Source organism: Hypanus sabinus, chromosome 9 (assembly GCF_030144855.1).
Source record: "Hypanus sabinus isolate sHypSab1 chromosome 9, sHypSab1.hap1, whole genome shotgun sequence".
NCBI lineage: Eukaryota > Metazoa > Chordata > Chondrichthyes > Myliobatiformes > Dasyatidae > Hypanus > Hypanus sabinus.
The window spans coordinates 6188808-6213405 of NC_082714.1; the positions used below are offsets into that span (position 1 = coordinate 6188808).

General features: G+C 40.9%; 1 protein-coding gene across 1 annotated transcript in view; it reads left to right on the forward strand.

Annotated features, from left to right (window-relative positions):
• Positions 1–24598, forward strand: part of LOC132399044 (uncharacterized protein C16orf52 homolog B) — a 140304-nt gene that overhangs the window by 90023 nt on the left and 25683 nt on the right. Inside the window, exon 2 of the mRNA XM_059978951.1 lies at positions 22629–22841. Within this exon, the coding sequence (XP_059834934.1) occupies positions 22629–22841 (213 nt within the window). The remainder of the gene's footprint in view (positions 1–22628; positions 22842–24598) is intronic.

The following is a 24598-nucleotide window of genomic DNA, read 5'->3' on the forward strand; positions in this document are numbered from 1 at the left end:
CTTGAGGAGAAAATGAGCTTCAAGGTTCCTCACCTGAAAGATCAGTTTTCATGCTTGTGATTCCCCCATTAATTAATTAATTCAGGACTCCTGAATGAAGGGTCTTCGCCTGAAATGTCTTCTGTACTCTCCTCCATAGATGCTACCTGTCCTGCTGAGTTCCTCCAGCATTTTGTGTGTGTTACTTAAAGAATAAAGATTAGCTTTGTTTATTACTTGTACATCAAGGACACAAATGTTTAGATTCCCAAATTTGAGCGCTATCTGATGTTGATTTGGGCTATGGTCTAGTTTTTTTCTGTCACCATCCTCTTTTAAAAGAGGTTGAACTGAATTCCTGTTTGGGCCAGAATCTCTGTGACTCATTGTAATAAAGGAGTATTTTAAGCATTTATGTGGTGGCTCTGAGTGTTTAGTTGTCGGCTGTATGTATTTTGGGACTGACATCAGCCTGATGGTCTAGCTTGTCTGCTGCTGCAACATTTACTGACCTGGGGATGATTTTTGTCTCTGGAGAATGCAGCTTGTAGTTTGGGGCCAGGCAGGACCAGTAGCAACATAGCATCACTAGCTCAGTGGGTGGCACGTTCACCTCTCATTCAGAAGTTGCTGGGTTCAAGAATAAAATTGGGGTTACTGTCACTGACATTGGTCACAAACTTTGTTTTATGGCAGCAGTACAGTCCAAGACATAAAAAAAATACAGGTTATGCCTCTTTTGCAGTTTAAAAAAAATTATAAAGAGATAGTGTCCAGAAATTTGGTGGAGCAGGATAAGCTGTTCCTAAGATATTGAGTGTGGGTCTTTTACCTCCTCTCTGATGTAGCAATGAGAAGAGGGCAGGCATGGACGTTGAGGCTCCTTGGTGATGGTTGCTGCTGCCTTGAAGGCCCACCTCTTAAAGATGTCCGCACTTTGGCGGGAGGGGAGGGGGAGAGAGGGTTTTGCCCATGATGGAGCTGGCTGACTCTACTACCCTCTGCAGTATTTTATGATCCTGTGCATTGGAGTCTCCATACCAGGCAGTGATACAACCATATGGAATACTTTCTGCACTGCATCTGTCGAAATTTGCAAATGTCGTTGGTGACATATTGAATTTCTTCAAACTCCAAATGGAGTTGAGTAGCTGGTGTGCCTTCATGATGGATTGTCATCCTTTCCAATGCTGACCCTCAGTGAGGTCTCATGCATTCTTCCGACTTCCTCTTAATTCCTTGGCCTTGTTAACGTTGAGTGTGAGGTGGTTGTTGCAATACAACTCAACCAGCAGTTCTTGTTTCACTTCTCTCCACGCTGAGATTCTGCCAACAACAGCAAATTTGTAGGTGTCATTTGAGCTGTGTCTAACCATACAGTCATGAGTATGGCAAGAATTGGCCCTCAAGCCTGCCCTGCCATTGAGTATCATGTCTGTTGCAATTCAGCTCTGTGCCAGAGCACCACAGCTCAGTCCCCGATCTTGTGAAATGTATCTTCCTCCCCTTTAAATACTTCCAATGAGTTTACATCCACAGCTCTCTGCAGTAGAGAATTCCAGAGATTCACCACTCATTTCAAGCTCTAATTTAAAGCTTACACACACAATCTGGGCACTGCATAGAGTACAAAAAAATAAACAGTGCAGATTTTAAGTTGCATAATAGGCAAAATATTAGATTGTCTCTGTAACAGACAATACCAGAGGAAATCAGCCCAGGCAGAATCTGTGGACGGGAATAAAGAGCCAATGTTTTGGGCTAGGACCCTTCATCAGAGTTGTCTCTGTGATATTAGAGCAGGAGCAGTGCAAGAGCGTTTTTAAACTGGGTTGACCCAAAGCACCAGGTACCTACATTTGATTCTGACTCCAGGTGAAGTTTGTGTGGCGTTTTCATGTTCTCCCCATGACTCTGCAGGCTTCTTGTGGGTGCTCTGTTTTTCTGTTCACCAGGGATTGGAGGCTGGAGGTCCATCACCTGCAAGTCCGAGGCCAAGGACTGGAGGCCCTGAGGTAGCCTTACCTGAAGTTGGAGGCCTTTCTGTGAGTGGGTGGCTGGATTGAAGTGTTGGAAAGGAGTTTGAATTGTTGTTGTCACTGCTTGAGGTTTGAGCACTCTGGGGACTACTCTGTTGGCACTGGAATGTGCCTTCAGCACATCCAGCACGTTTCACTGTATGTTTCGATGTACATGTGACAAAAATCTGAATCTAAGTTTGGTTCTCTCCCATTCAAAGGGTGTGTTAATTAACCTCTCAGCGTGAGTAGGTGCCAGACGAATCCATGGAATTGATGAGCATGTGAGTAAGTCTGTGGTAAGGTTATGAGTGAAAAGGGAAGGGGAATCAGGCTGATAGGAATTCTCCACTGGAAACCAGCATGAATCCATTGGATGAATGATCACCACCTCTGCTGTCATATTGAAGGACATTATGTGAGGTTAACAGTGCAAAGGTTTTGAACTGCTAACTCTCCAGAATGTTTCCTACACAATTTTAATATCAAACTGGAAAAAAAACTGCAGTTGCTAAAAATCTAAATTACTTTTCATATATAAGCTTGTTTTTGCTGAGTCAATTTTAGCAGGCTGTGTGGACTGCAACCCTTCATCACATCTTGATCCTTGTAGCAACTGGAAAATGGTGATTTTGTAAATATATTTTTGTGTGTTTAGGTTTCTGGACAGATACTAGCCTCATGATAACTATTAATAAAGTTGTCTTCTTGTTGCCTCAGTAGTCAGCATAGTCAAAGACCCCACCAACCAAAGACATTCTCTCCTATCAGACACACAGAAGATACAAAAGCCTGAAAGCGCATGCCACTAGGACGACAGCTTCTAACCCACTGTTATGCAACTGTGAATGGTTCCCGAATATGATAAGATGGACGAGTGACCACACAATCTCCCTATGATCTTACACCTTATTGTTTACCAGCGCTGCACTTCCTCTGTTGCTGTTGGGCTTCGTTCTGCATTCTTTTATTGTTCTCCTTGTTCTACTTCCATGCACTGTATAATGATCTGATCTGTATGAACAGTATGCAAGATGAGCGCTTGACAATAATAAACCAATATCTCTGGCATTCCTCAAGGAATGTTTTCCCTGGCTAAGCCTTTATTGAAATGATTAAAGAAGACAAACTTTATCTGTCATCAAAACATACAGTGAATCATGTTAATTATGTCAAATCAAATCAGTAAGGATTGTGTTGAGGTAGCCCACAAGTGTCACCACACTTCCAGCACCAATATAGCAGGCCCACAACTGACTAATCCTAATCCATATGTCTTTGAACTGTGGGAGGAAACTGGAGCACTTGGAGAAAATCCATACGGTCACAGGGAGAATGAAGAAACACCTTACAGTTGCGGGAATTGAATCTGGATCACTGACACTGTAAAGCGTTATGCTAACCACTATGTTATTATGCTGTCTGATATGTAAGAGAAGCTTTTCACTCTCAGTAAAATAATAAACTAATTCCAAATCCAGTATCTCTGGTAATCCCCCAAAGGAACCTTGCTTGGTATTCATCAAGTTCTGGCTGTTTGCATACAGCATCAACCCAGAACATCATTGTTGGAGATTCTTCTTCCCAAATGCTGGGCAATGAATGCTATACTTCCCACTGACTCCGGATCCCAGGAAATGAATAAGTTAAAGCAGCTGTTGGATTGACTTAATGTGGGTGACCGGGCCCAGGTTGAATGATTAGAACAGTATTTGCCCCAGAGTCACCAGACAGAAACATTGCCTGGGATTGTGCAGTCAGTGGTGAGCACTGTTGCCTCAATTTCAAGTTTATAGTCATCTGACTGTACATATATACAACCCAACTAAACAACTTTCCTCCAGGGGTGCCCACAAACATATCTCACACACAGCACATCAAACAAAATATTACCATAAATAAGTTAATAAAAATATAATTTAAAATGCATATAGTACATTGCAGAGGTAAGCAGTAAACAGCTCTCTGTCCTAGTGACAAGACCTCGGCGGTGGCATTCATTAATCTCACAGCCTGAGGGAAGAAGCTGTCACCCAGTCTGACAGTCCTAGTCCTAATACTCCTGTCCCTCCTTCCTGATGGTAGTGGGTCAAAGAGATTGTGGGATGGGTGGTAGGGATCCTCAACGGTGCTTTGGGCCCTTCGTCTACAACTCTCCTGATAAGTGTCACAAATGGGGGAGGTGGGAGGAGACCCCCTATGATCCTCTCAGTGGCTTTTACTATCCTTGAAAGGCTTTGCGGTCCGATGATGCAGTCAGACAGGACACTCTTGATGGTGCTCCTGTAGAAAGTTGTCAGAATGGGAGTGGAGAGCCTCACTACTGAACCATAAATTAATTTACAGATCCTGCAATTTGGAGCTTCGAAGGAGTTGTTGGATGGAATCCTTCACTGTGAGTAACAGCAAAAACAGGGTCTGATAAACACTCCATGCATTTACATCAAAGCCTTGACTACTCACTGTTTCTTTCATTATCCCATACACTCTGCTGATCTGACATTTAAGGCCATTCAGGTGCCACCAGGGAGAAAAGAGGGGACAGCAAGCAATGTAGTCTGTGTTTTGGACTGGATTATGCTTAAACCTCTGTAGTCCACGTAGGTCAAATGAAACCCTAAGCCTTGTTACTCCTGAAGTAGAGCTGTGGGCTGTCACCTGGCTTTGTGAGGCAGATCCCAAGTTTCTGCCTGTGTTTACCCCTTTTTCAAGGGCCTTTTTACATGTTTCTAAACATGTTTCTGATCATAACCAACAGTTAAAACAGATTTAAATATTTTAGAAAAACAAATTTATTTAAAAATTATTTAAAATAAATTATGTATAGTAAATTCATCTCCCTCCTTCCCCTTCTCCCATGGCCCACTGTCCTTTCCAGTCAGTTTCCTTTCTGATTTTACCTCTTCCACCTATCATCTTCTTACTTACCACCCTACTCCCCCCCCCCCCCCACTCACCCACATTCCCCTTTATCTGGTCTCTCCTATCACCTGACAGCTTGTACTCGTTTCCCTCCACCCACCTTATTCTGGCTTCTTCCCCTTTCTTTTCCAGTACTGATGAAGGGTTTTGACCTGAAAATGTCGACTGTTTATTCTGCTTCTTAGATGCTGTCAGACTTGCTGAGTTCCTCCACTATTTTGTGCATGTTACTCAAGATTTCTAGCATCTGCAAATGTCGAGATTTTGGAGAGGGTGCAGAAGAGCTTCAGCAGAACGTTGCAAATACTAAACTGACAGAACAATAAGCAGCATCTGTAGGGGTGTGAGGGAGGGTGGGAAGAGACTGGAGTGGATGCAGGGATTCAACTCAAAAGTGACAATTCCTTTCCCCCTACAGATTCTGCTGAACCCATGAATTTCCCCAGCAGATTGTTGATTGCTCCTGTCCAGCTGCATGGTGCCCTTGTAGGTTCACAGATTGCTTTGCCATTACTCGGCATCAACGAGAATTTGGAATAGACAGCAGCGTGATATGGAATTTTTCTTTATAAATGTAGGTTCAGCTTTGCTGACGTTTCTTGTCTTCTGTCAATAAATTGCATGCAGCATTAAGAATGACGGTGATGATGGGAGAACTGGAGTTGTACACTCTGGCTACTTTATTAGGTACCTCCTGCTACTAAGTGTATGTTCATGTTCTGCTGCTGCAGCCCATCCACTTAAAGGTTTGATGATGCTCTTCTGCACATCACTGTTGTAATGTGTGGTTATTTCAGTTACAGTCGACCTCCTGACAGCTTGAATCAGTCTGGTCATTGACCTCTCATTAATAAGGCATTTTCACCCACGGAACTGCTGCTTACTGGCTGATTTTTGTTTTTGCATTATTCTCTGTAAACTCTAGAGACTGTTGTGCATAAAATACCCAGGAGATCAGCAGTTTCTGAGATTTTCAAGCCACCCTATCTGGCACCAACAATCATTCTACAAGTCACTTAGATCACATTCTTCCTCCATTCTGATGTTTGGTCTGAACAACAACTGAACCTCCCCTTGACCATGCCTGCATGCTTTGATGCATTGAGTTGCTGCCTTATGATTGGCTGGTTAGATCTTTGCACTAACAAGCAGGTGTACCTAATAAAGTGGCCACTGAATATAGAACATGAAATATTTACAGCACAGTGTAGGTTCTTCGGCCCACAATATTGTGCCAGTCTTTTAGCCTATGTTGGTGCAATTTCATGAGCCAAAGGGCCTGCACTGTGCTGTAGTCTTCTATGTTCTATAACTCTAGTTCTCCCATCACCACCAACAGTGGTGTCAGATCAATAAACTAAGAAATTTGCATCACGTTGTCCAGTTCTGCTTTTTGCATTGAAATGAATCGTAGAAACAAGCATTGTGATAGCTCTGTGCTACTTAATAAAAGCATAGAAGCTTGAATAACTGAACAGCAGAACAAAGTGGAAAATGTGCAAAGGTCAGATTTCAAAAATGGCAAGAAACTGAGCAAGGCAGCACAAACTGCTTCACCCAGAATACTAATAACTTTGTAAATGTTCTTCACAATCATGGTATTTGTCAATAGAATAAATTTGTTTTATCTTGCATCATTTGCATGGAAACCTTTGTATTGGAGAGGTTACAACTCCATGTAGAGAATCTTGGATATTGGAAGGAAATGGTTTGCATTTTGTTTAGCAATGGGGGGTGTCGTTATGAGGAAGTGGTTGTGGAGGGAAATCCTTATTTTAAATTCCATGAATATATTGCTTCTGTAGTTCGTCCTCCCTCAGGGATTGAACTGGTAATTGCACAATTAGCCAAACTATGAAGCCTTGTTACTTGTGAAATCAATGGTTTGCTGAGAGCCCCTTAGTAGCAAGTCTTAGGAAAGTTGGAAACTGATTAAAATTTCTGGAAAAAACAGTCAATGTCAGTTATCTCCCACTATGGTCTTAAAATTACTACTTTAAAAACAAAAACTCCGGGTTTGAAAGCTAATTTGGAAATCTGCATGTATATTTTACAGCTGGGATTCATTTTATCTTGGATGCTGAAGAAACCCCCCCCCCAAAAAAATTGCATTTGGATTAGCAGTGTAGCATCTTAGAGTCTTAGAACACCGCAGCACAGAAACACTACAGCTTTCTGCCCATTTAGTCCATGCCAAACTGTTTATTTTGTGTAGTCCCATTGACCTCACCTGCACCTTAGCCCACCATACACCTCCCATTCATGTACAGTGGCATGCAAAAGTTTGGGCATCCCTCATCAAAATTTGTTATTGTGAATAGTTAAGTGAGTAGAAGATGAACTGATCTCCAAAAGTAATAAAGTTAAAGATGAAACATTCAACATTTTAAGCAAGGTTAGTATTATTTTTTGTTTTGTACAATTTTAGAGTTTAAAAAAGGGAAAGGAGTACCATGCAGAAGTTTGGGCACCCGAAGAGATTTGAGCTCTCAGATAACTTTTACCAAGGTCTCAGACCTTAATTAGCTTGTTAGGGCTATGGCTTGATCATGGTCATTGTTAGGAAAATTTCAAAGCTTTATAAATACCCTGACTCCTCAAACCTTGTCCCAACAATCAGCAGCCATGGGCTCTAAGCAGCTGCCTAGCACTCTGAAAATTAAAATAAATGATGCCCACAAAGCAGGAGAAGGCTATTAGAAGATAGCAAAGCATTTTCAGGTAGCCATTTCCTCAGTTCGTAATGTAATTAAGAAATGGCAGTTAACAGGAACGGTGGAGGTCAAGTTGAGGTCTGGAAGACCAAGAAAACTTTCGGAAAGAACTGCTGGTAGGATTGTTAGAAAGGCAAATCAGAACCCTCGTCTGACTGCAAAAGACCTTCAGGAATATTTAGCAGACTCTGGAGTGGTGGTGCACGTGGAGCGACATCTGCACAAATATGACCTTCGTGGAAGTCATCAGAAGAAAATGTTTCCTGCATCCTCACCACAAAATTCAGTGTCAGAAGTTTGCAAAGGAACATCTAAACAAGCCTGATACATTTTGGAAACAAATCCTGTGAACTGATGAAGTAAAAATAGTACTTTTTGGCCGCAATGAGCAAAGGTATGTTTGGAGAAAAAGGGTGCAGAATTTCATGAAAAGAACACCTCTCCAACTGTTAAGCACGTGGGTGGATCCATCATGCTTTGGGCTGGAGTTGTAGCCAGTGGCACGGGAACATTTCACTGGTAGAAGGAAGAATGAATTCAATTAAATACCAGCAAATTCTGGAAGCAAACATCACACCGTCTGTAAAAAAGCTGAAGATGAAAAGAGGATGGCTTCTACAACAGGATAATGATCCAAAACACACCTCAAAATCCATAATAGACTACCTCAAGAGGGGCAGGCTGAAGTTTTTGCTATGGCTCTCACAGTTCCCCAACCTAAACATCATCAAAAATCTGGATAGACCTCAAAAGAACAGTGCATGCAAGACAGCCCAAGAATCTCACAGAACTAGAAGCCTTTTGTAAGGAAGAATGGGTGAAAATTCCCCAAACAAGAATGGAAAGACTCTTAGCTAGGGAGATATTGCAATTCTTAAATGGTGTGCATATGACTTGGATTTTATGCCAAATAAAATGGATGCTAGATTTAAGGACTGGACAGCTAAAGGAATAACAGTTCTTTGCAATATAATGAAAGAAGGAACACTGTTCAGTTTTGAAATGCTAAAAGAGAAACACTTATTAGAAAAACAAGACTTTTATTTACAGATGTGACAATATGTTAATAGGATCGTTAAAAATGTAACCAAGGCAAGTACATGTTTGATAGAGTTATTTAGAAAAGCATATAATTCAGATAACGGTAGTAGACTCATTTCAAGTGTGTATAAGGGTCTGTCAAATCTTAAAACATATTTGACTTCATACATTAAAACAAAATGGGAGAAGGGGAGGGATAATTATATCTGAAGAAGAATGGACAATGATATGGAGGTATCAGTGGAAGTGTACCAGTTCACAGAAATGGAGGGAGTTTGGATGGAAAAACTTGATAAGATATTTTATTACACCCTCTCAGAAATCTCATTATGATAGTAACCTCCCTGTTTGCTAGAGAAATTGTGGAAATCAAAATGCAAACTATTATCATATTTTCTGGGAATACCCCGTTATCAAAGACTATTGGAGTGGGATACACAATTCCCTACAAGACATCTTTAAATGTGAAATACCCTTAGAAAGTAAGACCATATGTTTTGGGTATATACCTCAAGAACGGTTGAAAAGAGATAAATGTTTAATGAAAATATTGTTAGTGGCTGGCAAAAAGACTGTTACTAGGAAATGGTTATCACAGGAAAGCCCAACTTTAAATGCATAGGGTGGACATTACAATTAACATTTACAAAATGGAGAAGATAACAGCATCTGTTAATCATAAGTTGGAACAATTTGAATCATACTGGGAAAAATGGTTTAACTACATAACACCTCATAGGCCTGATTTTATTCTCACAAATCAATGAATATGTTGTAAAAGGAAATCACTCCTTACTTGTACAGTTTTCTCCTTTCGCTTGTTCTTTCTTTCCTCTCTTTTCTATAAGTGTATACCTCAGATAAATATTAGATAGATAGATAGATACTTTATTCATCCCCAAAGGGAAATTCAACATTTTTCCAGTGTCCCATACACTTATTGTAGCAAAACTAATTACATACAGTATTTAACTCAGTATTATGTGGAGATTTGTGGCATGTATGACTATATGATATCTGATACAATATCTGAAATATATCTTATGGAAATGTTTGTTTGATTATTAACTTCAATAAAAAATAAACTACAAAAAAAAAGAAAGACTCTTAGCTGGCTACAAAAAGCGTTTGCAAACTGTGATACTTGCCAAAGGGGGTGTTACTAAGTATTGACCATACAGGGGGCCCAAACTTTTGCTTTGGGTGCTTTTCCTTTTTTGTTATTTTGAAACTGTAAAAGATGGAAATAAAAGATCAATCTTGCTTAAAATATTAAAGAGATGTGTCATCTTTACCTTTATGCCTTTTGGAAATCAGGTCATCTTTTACTCACTTAGCTATTCACAGTAACAGAAATTTTGACCAGGGGTGCCCAAGCTTTTGCATGCCACTGTATATCTCCAAACTTCTCTTAAATATTGCAATTGAACCCACATCCACCACTTCTGTTGGCAGCTTGTTCCACACTCCCAGCACCCTCTGAGTGGAGAAGCTGGCGTTTGTATTCCCATTAAATATTTCACCTGTCACCCTTAAACCTTGACCTCTAGTGGTGGTCTCACCGAACCTCAGTGGTACAATTCTATTTGCATTTACTCCATCTATACCCCTCATAATTTTGTATACCTCTATCAAATCTCCCCTCATTCTCCTGCGTTCCAGTTAATAAAGTCTTGACCTATTTAACCTTTCCCTATATTGAGTTTCTCAAGTGTTGGCAACATTCTTGTAAATTTTCTCTTACTCTTTCGCTAATTCTGGGTGCTTCATTATATGGCTGTTTACCTTCAGCAGTTGATTGGTTTACATTTTAGGGATCAGCTTGTCCCTAAGTTTATATTACCTCATTATGCCATCTAGTTGAATGTAACCAGTTGGCCCATTGATGTTGCTTAAGAAAGATGTCCTCCTGAAGTTTACTGCACAAGTTATAACAGACATCATTATTACACACTTTTGGGCCCCTTTTTTTTCTTCTGTGTCTCCCAGAGGTTGTTTAGCATTTTTTTAATATAGTGATCTTTATTCAGTTTATTCCTACAATTAAAACTGTTGTACTTGATTTGTCAGTTTATTTCCACTAATCAACACTGTGAGACTTAATTTGTCATGCCATATCAAACTATTGCAATCACAACTGGTTAAGTATTCTCAATTGGTAGCTATTGTACTTCAGTTTTGACCTTCCAAGAATAGAGAGGAATTTTTGCTGTAACTATTGCACTGCCTTACAGAGGTGCAATTGCCCTCTTTCGGTAAAGCTTACTGGGTGTGAAATTGTCATGAACTAATAAAATGGCCCACTATATCTGTGTTGACCATGATGCCAACCTAGCTCAGCACGGTAGCATATCGTGTTGCATAATGCTTTCCAGCTCCAGCAATCCGGGTTCAATTCTTGCTGCTCTCGATAACGTGTTTGCACATTTCTCCCACAGCCGTAATCGCGTGGGTTTCCTCCGGGTGTTCTAGTTTTCTCCCACGTTCCAAAAACATACAGATTAGGGTCACTAAGTTGTAGGCAATGATGTGTTGGCATTAGAAGCAATGAAATACTGATGGACTATCCCCAGCACATTCATGGATGGTGGTCATCTGACAGATAAAGCTAATCTATCAAAGCCATTTATTTTCATTACAATATATAATTTAAGTTCAATTTAAGAACTTAAGAACTCATGTTTGGTCATGAGAACTTCCATGTCAACATATACAACACTGAAATGAATTTTCTTGACATACACAATAAATACAAAGAAACATGATAGAATTGATGGAAAAAAATACACACAACAAAGATGGACAAACAACCAACGTGCAAAAGGTATAAAACTGCAAATACAAAAAAAATTATAAATATAGAGTTTGTGAGTTGTAGTGTTCTTAAAAGTGAGTCAATTGGTTGCATAATCAGTTTAGTGTTGGGGTAAGAGAAGTTACCTACCCTGAAGTTCTTTGTGTTAAGAGTAGTTTCTTTCTCCTGTGGTTGACTAATCGTATATGATGCAATACACACAATGTGCTGGAGGAGCTCAGCAGATTAGGCAGCAACTATGGATGTGAATAAACAGTCAACGTTTCAGATTGAGACCCTTCATAAGACTGGACAGGAATTCTGGTCACCTCACTATAGGAAGGATGTGGAAACCATAGAAAAGGTGCAGAGGAGATTTACAAGGATATTGCCTGAATTGGGGAGCATGCCTTATGAGAATAGGTTGCGTGAACTCGACCTTTTCTCCTTGGAGCAACAGAGGATGAGAGGTGTATAAGATAAAGAGAGACATTGATCATGTGGATAGACAAAGGCTTTTTCCCAGGACTGAAATGGCTAGCATGAGAGGGCATAGTTTTAAGGTGCTTGGAAGTAGGTACAGAGGAGATATCAGGGTAAGTTTTTTATGCAGAGAGCGGTGAGTGCATGGAATGGGCTGCCAGTGGTGGGGATGGAAGATAGGGTCTTTTAAGAGACTCCTGGATGGCTACATAGAGCTTTGAAGAATAGAGAGCTGTGAGTAAAGCCTAGGTAGTTCTAAGGTAGAGACATGTTTGGCAAAGCTTTGTGGGCCGAAGGGCCTGTATTGTGCTGTATGTTTTCTGTGTTTCTAATTATAACTGGTATAGATAGGGTAAATGCAAGCAGGCTTTTTCTACCAAGGTTTGCTGAGATTACAACTAGTAGTCAAATGGGTGAAAGGTGAAAAGTTTAAGGGAACATGAGGGGAAATTTCTTCACTCAAATGGTCATGAGAATGAACTGCCAACACAAGTGGTGCATGTGAGCTCGATTTCAATGTTTAAGTTAAGTTTGTTGAGGTATGAGAGGGCCATGGTCCCAGTGCAGGGGGGCATAAGCAGTTTAAATGGCTTGACACGCACTAGATAGGCCAAAGGGTCTTTTTCTGTGCTGTGCTTTTCTATGACTCTAAACGCCAGTGGCATAGGGTGCGGTAAGTAGTAAATAGGGCCTGTTCCGTGCTATATCTCTAAATAAATAGAGAAATAAAATAGTAGCGATTTCACCAGCAGGCTTATCAGCCTAATCACCACTACAGTTTACCAGCACCATGGCCACTCTCACTACTTCGGACTTCATCTATTTTCTTGCTAAAAATTGCATAATTCATTTTAATTTGTTTTTCCTGTGCATACATGATTATGCTAAAAAGAATTCTGTAAAACAATGACACTTTTAAAAATGAGAATTTCTAAATATCAAAAAATTTGCTAGAAAAAGCAGTAAGCGGTAAAAAAAACGAATCAAACCTATATTTAGTGTGACTACCCTTTGCCTTTAAAATTGCATCAATTCTCTTAGTTCTCATGCAGTTTTATAAGAAAATTGGCTGGTAGGTTGTTCCATGCATCTTGGAGAATTTGCCACAGTTCTTCCCCAGACAACCTCAATGATGTTGAGATCAGGCCTCTGTGGAGTCCATACCACCTGTTGCAGAATTCCTTGTTCTTTTCACTGAAAGAAGTTCTTTATAATCTTGGCCGCGTGTTTGGGGTCATTGTCTTGCTGCAGAATGAAGTTGGGACTGATCGGACACCTCCCTGCTTATACTGTGTGATGGATGAGAATCTGCCTGTACTTCTCAGCAATAAGGATTCCATTAATTCTGACCGGATCACCAACTTCGTTTGCAGAAATGTAGCACCAAACCTGCAAGGAACCTCCGCCATGCTTCACTGGTGGCTGCAGACACTCCTCCACATAGAGCTCTTCAGCTTTTCTATAGACAAACTGCCTCCTGTTTGAGACAAAAATGTCAAATTCTGACTCATCGGAATCAGAATCTCATCAGACTCGCCAGAGCCTTGCTGCCATTGTTCGGCACCCTAGTCCTTGTGTTTTTGTGCCAACGAGAGTCTCTTGGCTTTGTTTCCACCTCAGAGGAACGCTTTTTTGCAGCAGTTCTTCCATGAAGACCACTTTATCAAGACTTCTCCAGACTGTACAGGGGTATACTTGGGTTCCAGTGTTTTCTGTGAGTTTAGAGCTGATAGTACTGGACTTCTTCCGATTTAGTGGGAGGGTGTCAGTTTGATTTATCTTTCGTCTGCTGCACTCAGTTTCCGTGGCCAACCACTGTTTCTGTTCCTCAACCTTACCTGGTTCTCTGTGCTCCTTTAGAAGAGCACATCTTGGACAGCACATCTTGAAACTCCTGTCTGCTGCAAAATGTCTGCTTGGGAGACACAAGGATAACTACTTTGTGTCCGGTTCCTGTGCTCACTCTTGGCATGGTGTAAGAATTGATGATTTGAAGGTTAAACTCACATCTGCCTCACCCTCACCTTTTAGTTTGGTTGTCCTTCACCCAGTTTGATTCCTTCTACACCTGTTTCTGTTTCAGCTAATCAGATTAGTTCATTCAATGTGTTCTGTCATTAATCATTAGCACCTGTTTGTTATCTTTGTTTAATCATGCACTAGGCTGTATACTTACAAAGTACAGTAATCAAGTTTTTATTGAAAAGTGGTTTATCACTTAATGTTACTTTCTTGAAATACAATAACGTTTAATGTTTTGGAAAGTGAATGTTTGGAATCTAAAATTTGCTCTTTTCTGCTGAAACATTAATGCAGAAGACAAATAATAAACATCTATGATAAAATATATAAAAATCTTGGGCGCCTAGGACTTTAATAGTACTGTGTGTGCATATGGTAATAAACACGACTTTGTGTTTTAAAATGATTGATCCCTGTGGCTTGAACTTTTTCAGCAAATCAGTGCTTAATTGGCGTGGGTTTGGTTCAATGTATGTAGGAGTAACTTCAGGCCCGTGAGAATTGTTTAGAATTTTCTTCTTGCCTACGCACCGTATGCTACATTTTATAGCCATTAACTTTAAAGATGGCCACAACTGAAGCAGAGAATAGATGTATGAAGGTAGGTGGCTTCAGTGTTTGAGGCTCATGAATTCTCTTCTGTGCTTGCCTCTGGCTGTATTTTCCAACTCAGGAACTCCTGTATAGAATACAGCAACAACATATGTTGGCAATTTCAGCATATATATACTGCCTTATCACAATTATCTGTTGCTGAATATTTTTTAAATGTACAATTTACTTCTGTTTTTTTTGTCTCAGGGAAAAAAATAGATTTGCATTTACATAGTACTTTTAAATACCCCAAAATACTTTTTAACATGTGAACCAATTCTGCTTTTAGTTTAGTATGCTGTCTTCTTGAGCCCATCACCCCCACTGGACATAGGTGTAGACAGCAACTCTCTGTCCTGGGCCGAAAGTTTCACTTTCACCAGGCGATTTCATATGTCTTCTAGGCGAAGATCCTCCCTTTTCCAGGGATGAGTTCTTCAGAGTTTCTGTTGCCGTTTCTCCAGTTCGAGGTTTTTATGGAATGAGGTTGCTAGCCCCACACCCAGCCCTCCTTTCACAGCTGGGCTTGGGACCATCCATGGTGGAGTTCACTGTACCTCTGTTAATGTTAATTGTACAGTGCTAGATTAAAGGATGTCTACTGATGGGATATGTTAAGGGTGACATGTCCACAAAAGGACAGTACAGCAGCATAGGGGTTAGTGTAACACTTTATACCTCCAGCTTCCTGTGTCCACATAGCATGCTCAAATCTTACACTCCTGACCTGTTCGGGTTTGGAAGGTGGCAGGAGTGTGGAGCACTTGGGAAGAACCCCACACAGTTGGGGGAAAACGTACAAACTCTCTACAGACAGTGGTGGGAAGTGAACTCCAATCTTGAAGCTGGTGCCCATTGTGCACATCCTCGTAAAGTGTTCGTTGATATAAATGACGCTTTTCATTGTATCTTTTGGTGTACATGTGTCAAGTAAAGCTAATCTTTATTTCAAAATTAGAATATTATTTTTCAAAGTTCAAAGTAAATTTATTATCAAAGTACAATACATATCACCGTATACTACCTTGAGATTCATTTTCTTACAGGTATTCATAATAAAATACAAAGAAACAATAGAATCAATTAAAAAAACATAATAGAGGTGGACGAACAACCAATGTGCAAAAGATAACACTGTACATATAGATTAAAAGAAGAGGGATAATAATTGTTTCTGAACCTAGTAGTGGGGACTTGAGGCTCCTTTGTTTCCTTCCTGATGGCAGCAACAAGAAGAGAGCTTGTTAACATCTCTAGACATTATTCATTCACAAATTGTGGGCACACCTTTTTGAGAGCGTATAGCCAAATTAGTGATAATCATCTAAAAAAAATTATCCCACGTGCCATGGCTCATCTCATTTTCATTTTTTCCTAACTTCTATTTCCATTTTGTTTATCAGAGGACCATCTTCATTCCCAGAAACATATTTTGCAATTTGCAGTGGGAATCCAATCCAACCACTTCCATTAGCTTCTTTCTATCTTGGCCATTGTGTATGGGAACCCTTTCGAATGAGCTGGGCAGTAAAGCTGGTCACTGATTTGATTTTGATTTATTTAGAGATACAGCATGAAATGGGCCTTTTTAGCCCAACAAGGCACTACCTAGCTTAATCACAGGACAATTTACAATAACCAATTAACCTACGAACCGGGGCATCTTTGGACTGTGGGAGGAAACCAGAGCACCAGCAGAAATCTGTGTGCTGAAGGGGGGAACGTACAAACTCCTTACTGACCGTACCTAATTGAGCTTCAAGCTGTAATAGCACTACATTACTGTGGTGCTCTTATACCAGTTGTAAATGTAGAGCTCAGGGGAGTGCGGAGAAATAGCTGATATTCGCTGTACAGCTTCTCTGCTTTGAAATGTCTGCCTGTCTCCAGGGCATGCTGTTGAAGACTGTGTGGCCAAAAGAAAGGGAAGGAGGGTGGCAGATTCCCTGAAAGATCTCTTCATGTTAAATCCTTGAATAAGAATGCTGTTTTTCGTTTTAATTTCCCCTTTTACTCTTCCAGATGATGTAGAATGCCGCATGTTTTCAGCTGTAGTGTTCAAATGCTACTGTGCCACTAAGTGCCAGAATAAACAATTTGCTGCAGTAAATTTTCCTACGTGGCATTCTACCTCCATTGATTCAAGAGGAGGCTGAATGCTGCCACACTGGGCGTACTTGCACTCCTTCAACTTCCCCTGTAGTTTCATTTCTATTTAATGAATTCACAAGTTACACAATTTGTAAGCGGCAGGAAAATTTTTTGCTTGCTTTTAATGAATCATTACGTGTTTTCTAGAGACACAGTGGCCGTTATAGTTGACATAAAAGGGACCCAGTGTGGCTTTTCAAACTTTCATTGCCCCAACTGCAGCTCGCATTGCAAGGCTTTACCACAGAATTTGATGAATAAATAAAGACTTGCCCAGTTCAGCCGTTTGTTTTAATAGTTCCCTAAACATGTGAGACATTAATAAATCATGTACATACAGTGGATGTTTCAGTGATCCTGTGACTAACGGCTGTTTCTCCTTCACCTCCCACCATATTTATTTCTTGTTCCATTTTCTCCATCTTTTTCTGTTCTCCATTATTCAGTGCAGCCTCAAGCTCCATAGCTGACTACTGTACTTTAGTACCAAGGCCATTGGTGTGAGATTTTGTTCACGATTTTGGGTGAGACTCTCCAACTGTGGAGGGTGTTGCAGCCCCCAAGTTCCAAATCAAAGCAGCCTTTGTTTTTGTAAACACAAGAGTCTTAGAAAGGGCAGCATGGTAGCACATCGCTTTATAAGAGGTTCCATTTATTATCAGAGAATGTATACTCTATTCAACCTCAAAATCCTACTCTTCACAGTCATTTATGAAAAAAACCCAAAAGAACAAACAGAAAAATGTTAGAACCCCAAACCCCTCCCTTCTCCCCTGCACAAGCAGCAGCAAAGCATCACCCTTCCCCTCTCCACCCCCACCCCCACATTTCAGCAGAAAGCATCAGCACCCACCACCCACCAAGCACCCAAAGAGAGACCATGATCTGCAGTCAACAAAAAAACTGTTTACCTGACAGTTCGACATGCCACAGGTGCTCTCACTAACAAGGGACAGAGATGTCACCCATTTCACAGCAAAAGGGGAGACCAACAAACGGTCGCTGTTACGGTTTTACAATCTGCCACGTTGCTTTTCCTTCCAAGATTCTCTGACTTGAGAATCAGCAGCAAGCTCTCCCTACCATCAAGAGAGAGAGAGAGGGAGCAATCACTTGAGTACAGAGACCAGCATCTGCCACCACAAAATCCTGATGTTCCTTCTCCCGTGACGCCTCAGTCGGTGGCACTGGCCTGCAATTGGTTGTCCATAGGGCTGCGCAGGCAGCACCCTGGCATTTTCTATGCCGTGCCTGGAGAATGTCAGAAAACGGCCGATCAATGAGCCCCAAGAACGGGAACTCATTGCCATGCAAAACCACAGTTTGAGTGTTATTGTACATCAGGGACCTCAATAGAGCCCCAGCCATCTTGAGAAGGCAAAAAAGAGACATTAAAGAGAGGAATTTAAGCTGCTTCTGCAGATGAACTTGAAGAGGCAGCCATTTGGCACTATCTTAGCTCTGTCAGTGACCACAATTCAATTCCCACCGCTGTCCTAAGGAGTTTGTCCATTCTCCTTGTGACTGCAAGGGTTTCCTCAGAATGCTCCAGTTCCCTCCCGCATTCCAAAGACGTGCAGGTTAGTAGGCTAATTGGTCACATGGGTGTGGTTAAGCAGCATGGACTGGAAGGATCTGTTACTGTGTTGCATCTCTTAAATTTTTTTAAAAAAAATAAATGATTCTGCAGATCTAGCAGGTGCTGGAGATCCAAAGCAACACACACACACACACAGTGCTGGAGGAACTCAGCAGGTCAGGCAGCATCTATGGGAAGGAATAAAGAGTTAGTGTCTCAGCCGAAACGTCTTTCCCCGTCAATGCTGCTTGACCTGCAGAGTTCCTCCAGCATTTTCTGTGTATTGGCCTTTCTTCTCACATTTGTCATTGGCTAGCTATCCAGAATGCCCTCTAATTGAGAACAACCTCATCCCTCTCTTTACCTCCGGGTACTGCTGCCAGTGTCTCTCTAGCTGAGATCCAGATACCAGGGTGGCACCGCCAGTGTCTCTCTAGCTGAGATCCAGATAAAACACAAATGGGTCTTCATTTGCTCCGTTCCCTGCTGAGCAATATCATGCCTTGAAGTGCAGTTTTTCATCTGTCATTTTGAAAAGATAAAAGGTATAAGAATACTTTATATCTAATGGGAGAGGGGTCTCCCTCTCACCCCCATTTGTGACATTTACCAGGAACATTGCAGACAAAAGGCCTGAAGTATTGATATGGATCCCACCTATCCCACAATCTCTCTTACTCACCACTGCCAGGAATGTGATATAGGAGCATCAGGACTAGGACTGCTGGACTGGGTAACAGCTTCTTCCCTCATACTAATGAATAAACATGAGAGATTGTGCAGACGCTGGAAATCCAAAGCAACACTCAAAAATGCTGGAGGAATTCAGCAGGTCAGGCAGCATCTATGGAAATGAAGACCCTGCCACCACTGAGGTGTTGTCACTAGGACAGCAAGTTGTATGTGCACTTTGAATTGTATTTTATTAACGTGGAATATTTTGGGTTTTTTGCACTTTGTGTGCTATGTTTTGTGAGTGCACTGTGGTCTGGAGGTATGTTGTTTTGTTTAGTTGACAATAAACTTGAGCTTGAACTTGAAAAGAACAGTGAAATTAATTGTTTGCACCAACAGACAACCAAGTCTAAAGATGTGCTAGGCAGTCTGCAAGTGTCACCACGCTTCCATCACTGTAATAGCATGTTCACAGTTTACTATCTGTATGTCTTTAATGGCTGTGGAGGCCAAGTCATTGGGTGTATTTAAGGCAGAGATGGATAAGTTATTGATTAGCCAGGGCATCAAAGGATATGGGGTGAAAGCAGGGGAGTGGGGATGACTGGAAGAATTGGATCAGCCCATGATTGAATGGTGGAGCGGACTTGATGGGCCGAATGGCCTACTTCTGATCCTATATTTTATGGTCTTATGGTCTTTGGAATGCAGGAGGAAACTGAAATAAGAGGAAACTTGCAAGGTTATGGGGATCACCTAAAAACTCCTTATAGGCAGTGGCAGGAATTGGACACTGTAAAGCATTACACTAATTGCTATGCTACTGCTCTTGACAGAAAGAGTCCATGGATCTGGGTCTGCCGATCAGAAATTGCACTGACTGCACCTGTCTGCCTATGTTACTTACACCTCCGTGTGAGTCTCCATAACAATTAAACTGCTGGATGATCTGGAAGTAGTTATTTTGAACATTTTTTTCTCTCTACACAAGATTTCAAAAAGATGCTCGCTTCACATTACTATCATCAGGGAAGAGGTATAGGAGCTTGAAGACACACATTCAACATTTTAGGAACAGCTTCTTGCCCTCCATCAGATTTCTGAACTGTTTATGAAAACAACCTCACTATTTGCTCTCCTTTTGAACTTTTTTTAATATATTCTTATTGTAATTTATAGTACTTTTTAATTACTGTACTGCTGCCGCAAAACAACAAATTTCAACTTGTGTCAGTGATAATAAACCTAATTCTGACAATTTACCTGTGGCCTCATACCGTACTGTCTACCTGCACTGCACTCTGTCTGTAACTGTAACACTTCATTCTACATTCTGTTATTGTTTTCCCTTGTACTACCTCAATGGACACCTCTTGTGGATAGCATGCAAAACAAAGTATTGTAGAACTGTAGTATTTAGGAGGCATCTGATGTCCTGTGAGCAATGTGCACAATTAGTTGAAGTCTAATTTTAAGTATTGTGTAGGGAGTAAAACTGTCCATGTGTAATAGATAATCAATCATTCGTTTGTTTATTATGTGCCATCCCGTATGATGTGTGTATGCGCGTTCGTGGTCTTTCCATGGCCATGATTGTTCTTGGCAAATTTTTCTGCAGAATTGGTTTGCCAATGCAGCTTTCTGGGCAGTGTCTGTACAAAACTGGTGATCCCAACCATTATCAATACTCATCAGAGATCATCTGCCTGATGTCAGCGGTCACATAACCAGGACTGGTGATCTGCACCGACTGCTCATTCGACCACCCACCACCTGCTCCCATGGCTTCACGTGACCCTGATCAGGGGTGGGGGGGGGGTTGCTAAACAGGGGCTAGGCCTTGCCCCAAGGTCTGTAGGCTAGCAGAGGGCAGGAACAACTTACACCTTTGATAGAGACATAGCTCCACCCTGCCACTCAATAGATAATCTCCTTTTATTCCGGTTTGTAAATTGTTTTCATTATCATCATATGTACCAAGGTACAGAGAAAAACTGTATGCCATTTATACAGAACATTTTATTACAACGGTGCGTTGATGTAATACAATGGAAAACAATAACAAAATGCAGAATAAAGTGCAACGCAGGCAGACAATAAGATGCAAGGTCATGATGAGGTAAATTGTCAGAATCAGGTTCATTATCCAAAATGCTGAAAGAATTCAAATCAGGCGGCACCTCTGGAAAAGAATAAACAGTTGACATTTCAGGCTGCAAACCTCGGTTAGGATAGTTCATTCATTTCCATCGATGCTGTCTGACCTGAGCTCCTCCAACATTTTGTCTGTTGCTCTGAGTTTACACAGTGCAATAAATTAAAATACTATAAATTACAATAAGAACTATATTTTTAAAACTAAATTAAATAGTGCAAAAAGAGATAAAAAATAATGAGGTAGTGTTCATAGGTTAGTTCATTGTCCTTTCAGAAATCTGATGGCAGAAAGAAGTTGTTCCTAAAATGGTGAGTATGTGTCTTCAAACTCCTGTATCCCCTCCTAGGTAGTAATAACAGAGACCATGTCCTCACTAGTGCAGAATCTTAATGATAGATGCCATTTTTTTTTTTTGAGGGATCGCCTTCTGAAGATGTTCTCAGTGCCAGGGAGGCTGGTGCCCATGATGGAGGTGGCTGTGTTTACAACCCTCTGCAGTTTTTTCCAATCCTGTGCTGTATCCTAACCATACCAGATGTGATGGAGTTAGAAAGCACTTCACGGTGCATCTATAGAAATTTGCTAGTAGTCTCTCCCAATGGTGGTTTCCTTGCCCACAACAAGTAGAGAGACTCTGGAAGAAAAAACCTGCCTTTGACCCACTGAAATAATTTTGAACCCGAACAGTTCACAGGTTGGTAGTGAGGCCCCACGTGACAGATGATGTGTGAAGCTCCACAAGAGCCACAAACCCATCCCTCTGGTCTTGGAAACACCTGTTCATAGTACAGGCTGTGCATAAATTGGAGTTTTTTAAGCTGGTGAGGACCAGTACTGTAATGAATGAAACAGCTGTTATTTTCTCCAAACACTACACTGGCTTAGCGTGACCTTACAATCTACCTCCTCTTTGCTTTATAGCTTATTGTTTGCCTGCTCTGCACTTTCTCTGTAACTGTAGCACTAGATTTTACATTCTATTATTGATTTCCTTTGTACTTGTGTTTTGAAATTGTAAGTATGGGTGGCTTTCACTGTATCTCAGTACTCGTGATCGTAATAAAATGCTTCCATTTGTCAGGTGACAAGCTATCAATAACTTAGTTATTTATCTATCCCTCCATCCAGGTTAGGTGGTGATACAGTAGGGTAACAGGCCCTTCTGGCCCAACAGGTTTGGGCCACCCAATTACACCCATGTGACTGGTTAACCTACTAACCCCATACACCTTTGAGTTGTGGGAGGAAGCTGGAGCATCCAGAGAAAACTGTCACGGACACAGTGAGAACATACAAAATGCTAATGGACAGCAGTGGAATTGAACCTGCGTTGATGGTGCTGTAATAATGTGCTAACTGCAACACTACCATGTCGCCTCTAACTTGGTTAGGGGCCTCCAGAGGATTTGTGTGTTTCTCTCTGTAAGTGCACAGTGTTGAGTGCTGCATGCTGTATAAAATTGAAGGATAATTTGCTCTGTCTGTTCTGCTCCTGCAGGTGCACTGACAGTTGGCCTTGTTCGCCAGTGTCAAACGATCCATGGCCGTGACCGAACATGTGTCCCTCCTCGTCTTCCACCCGAATGGGTCACAACACTCTTTTTCATCATCATGGGTATCATTTCATTAACGGTAACGTGTGGTTTGCTGGTGGCATCGCACTGGAGAAGAGAAACCACCAAATATGCCCGTTGGATAGCCTTTGCTGGAAGTAAGTTAATTTCATAGAGCACAGAACACTATAAGCCCTTTAGCCCAGAATGTTGTGAAAACCCTTTAACCTACTCTTAAGCGTAATCTAACCATTCCCTCCCACATAACCCTCCAGTTTTCTATTGTCCATGTGCTTATCTAAGAGTCTCTTAAATGTCCCTAATGTATCTGCTTCTGCCACTGCTCCAGCGGTGCATTCCATGCACCCACCACTCTGTGGTTTTACAAAAAACTACCTCTGACATTCCCCCATACTTTCCTTCAATCACCTTAAATCCATAAAAAAACCCATACAACAAATACTGTCAAACATCCAATATGCAAAAAAAAAGAATAAATCATGCAAACATTTTTTTAAAAGTATACGTATAATACACAGGATGTGTCCTGCTGAGTCCCCGAAAGTTGATCGGCAGCCACAGGTGGCTGCAGGCCACAGTTGCAAAGTCAGTTCAGTGCTGGAGCGAGTAAAGCCTCACGGAGCAGTGAACTGAATATTGGTTTGTCTTTTGCCCTTGGCCTTGACGCCTTAATCTTTTTAATCTGGCTGGCTCTGAATGCTGACTTGCAGCCAAACTAAACTGATTATCATGTTATTTGGGAGCTGTGAGGTGGCCCAGAAATGCCTGACAAAACATTGATATAAGTAGCTATCCTGTCTTTCTTTTATCTACAAGCAAATATTAATTTGTTGAGCTGCATGTTTAATGTTTTAACTACATTTTCTGTGTACAAATTATAATACAAGCCTGTACTTTAATCTTCAATTTGGGTTGTCATTTAGAAATTGCTGATCTTGACCTGGCAAGGCCATCTTTGACTAAATTATTGCTTTGGAGAGCTACAGTATAATTTTACAGTGCACAGCACAACAGCTTGATTCTGCTGTGTTTTCTTAACACCACCACCAAGCCTGCTGTGATGTCCTTATTTCATCTAAGGATCAGAATCCAGTTTAACATCACTGGTGTATATGGTGACATTTGTTGTTTGATGGCAGCAGGTACATTGTAATATGTAATAAGAAACACTATAAATTACAATAAGAAATATACATGTACTGTGAATTCCAGTTCATTGGGACAGTTCATTTTGGCACAATTAAATGGCTGTCCCAATTAACCAAATTTTCATGAAAATTTTTAAAAAGGTGTAAAAAAGATAAATTACAGTTCAACTGAGTACCAATTTTGTACTTAAGTGAAATACAGATCAAACTAGAACACTACCAATGCTACTTCAGTACTATAAAACTGTATTAGTCCCCAATGGTTTTTGACTGAGGAATCCATCCAGTGTATGTCCACAGCCGTGTTCTTTTGATTGACTGGAAATGAACAGAATCAGGGTAGACTCCTTGTGCAGATAATGGACTGCCTTTATACAGTTTTATCCTCCACATCTATTTTTTCATTGTAGCATTCAAACTGATTGTCTATACTTTCAAATCCTCTGTAGTTCCTTACTTGCTGAAGCAATGAAATAATCTTATTTTCAATCCTGGCCATTTCTTGCAACTCCAACCTGACTGCTTGAAACTGCAGTGAGCAAAACAATTGGATTGTCTTGTTGCTTATTTCTCACCACTATCAGGGACAAAAATCTGTTTTTTTAAAATAGATACTCATATAAGTTTCAAGTTTTAATTGTCATTCCACCATACATAAAGACAGCCGAACTCCAGGGCCAAAGTACGAAACACGGTATCAATAGGCATAGACAGCACAAGACACATATAGCACATATAAGGTATCA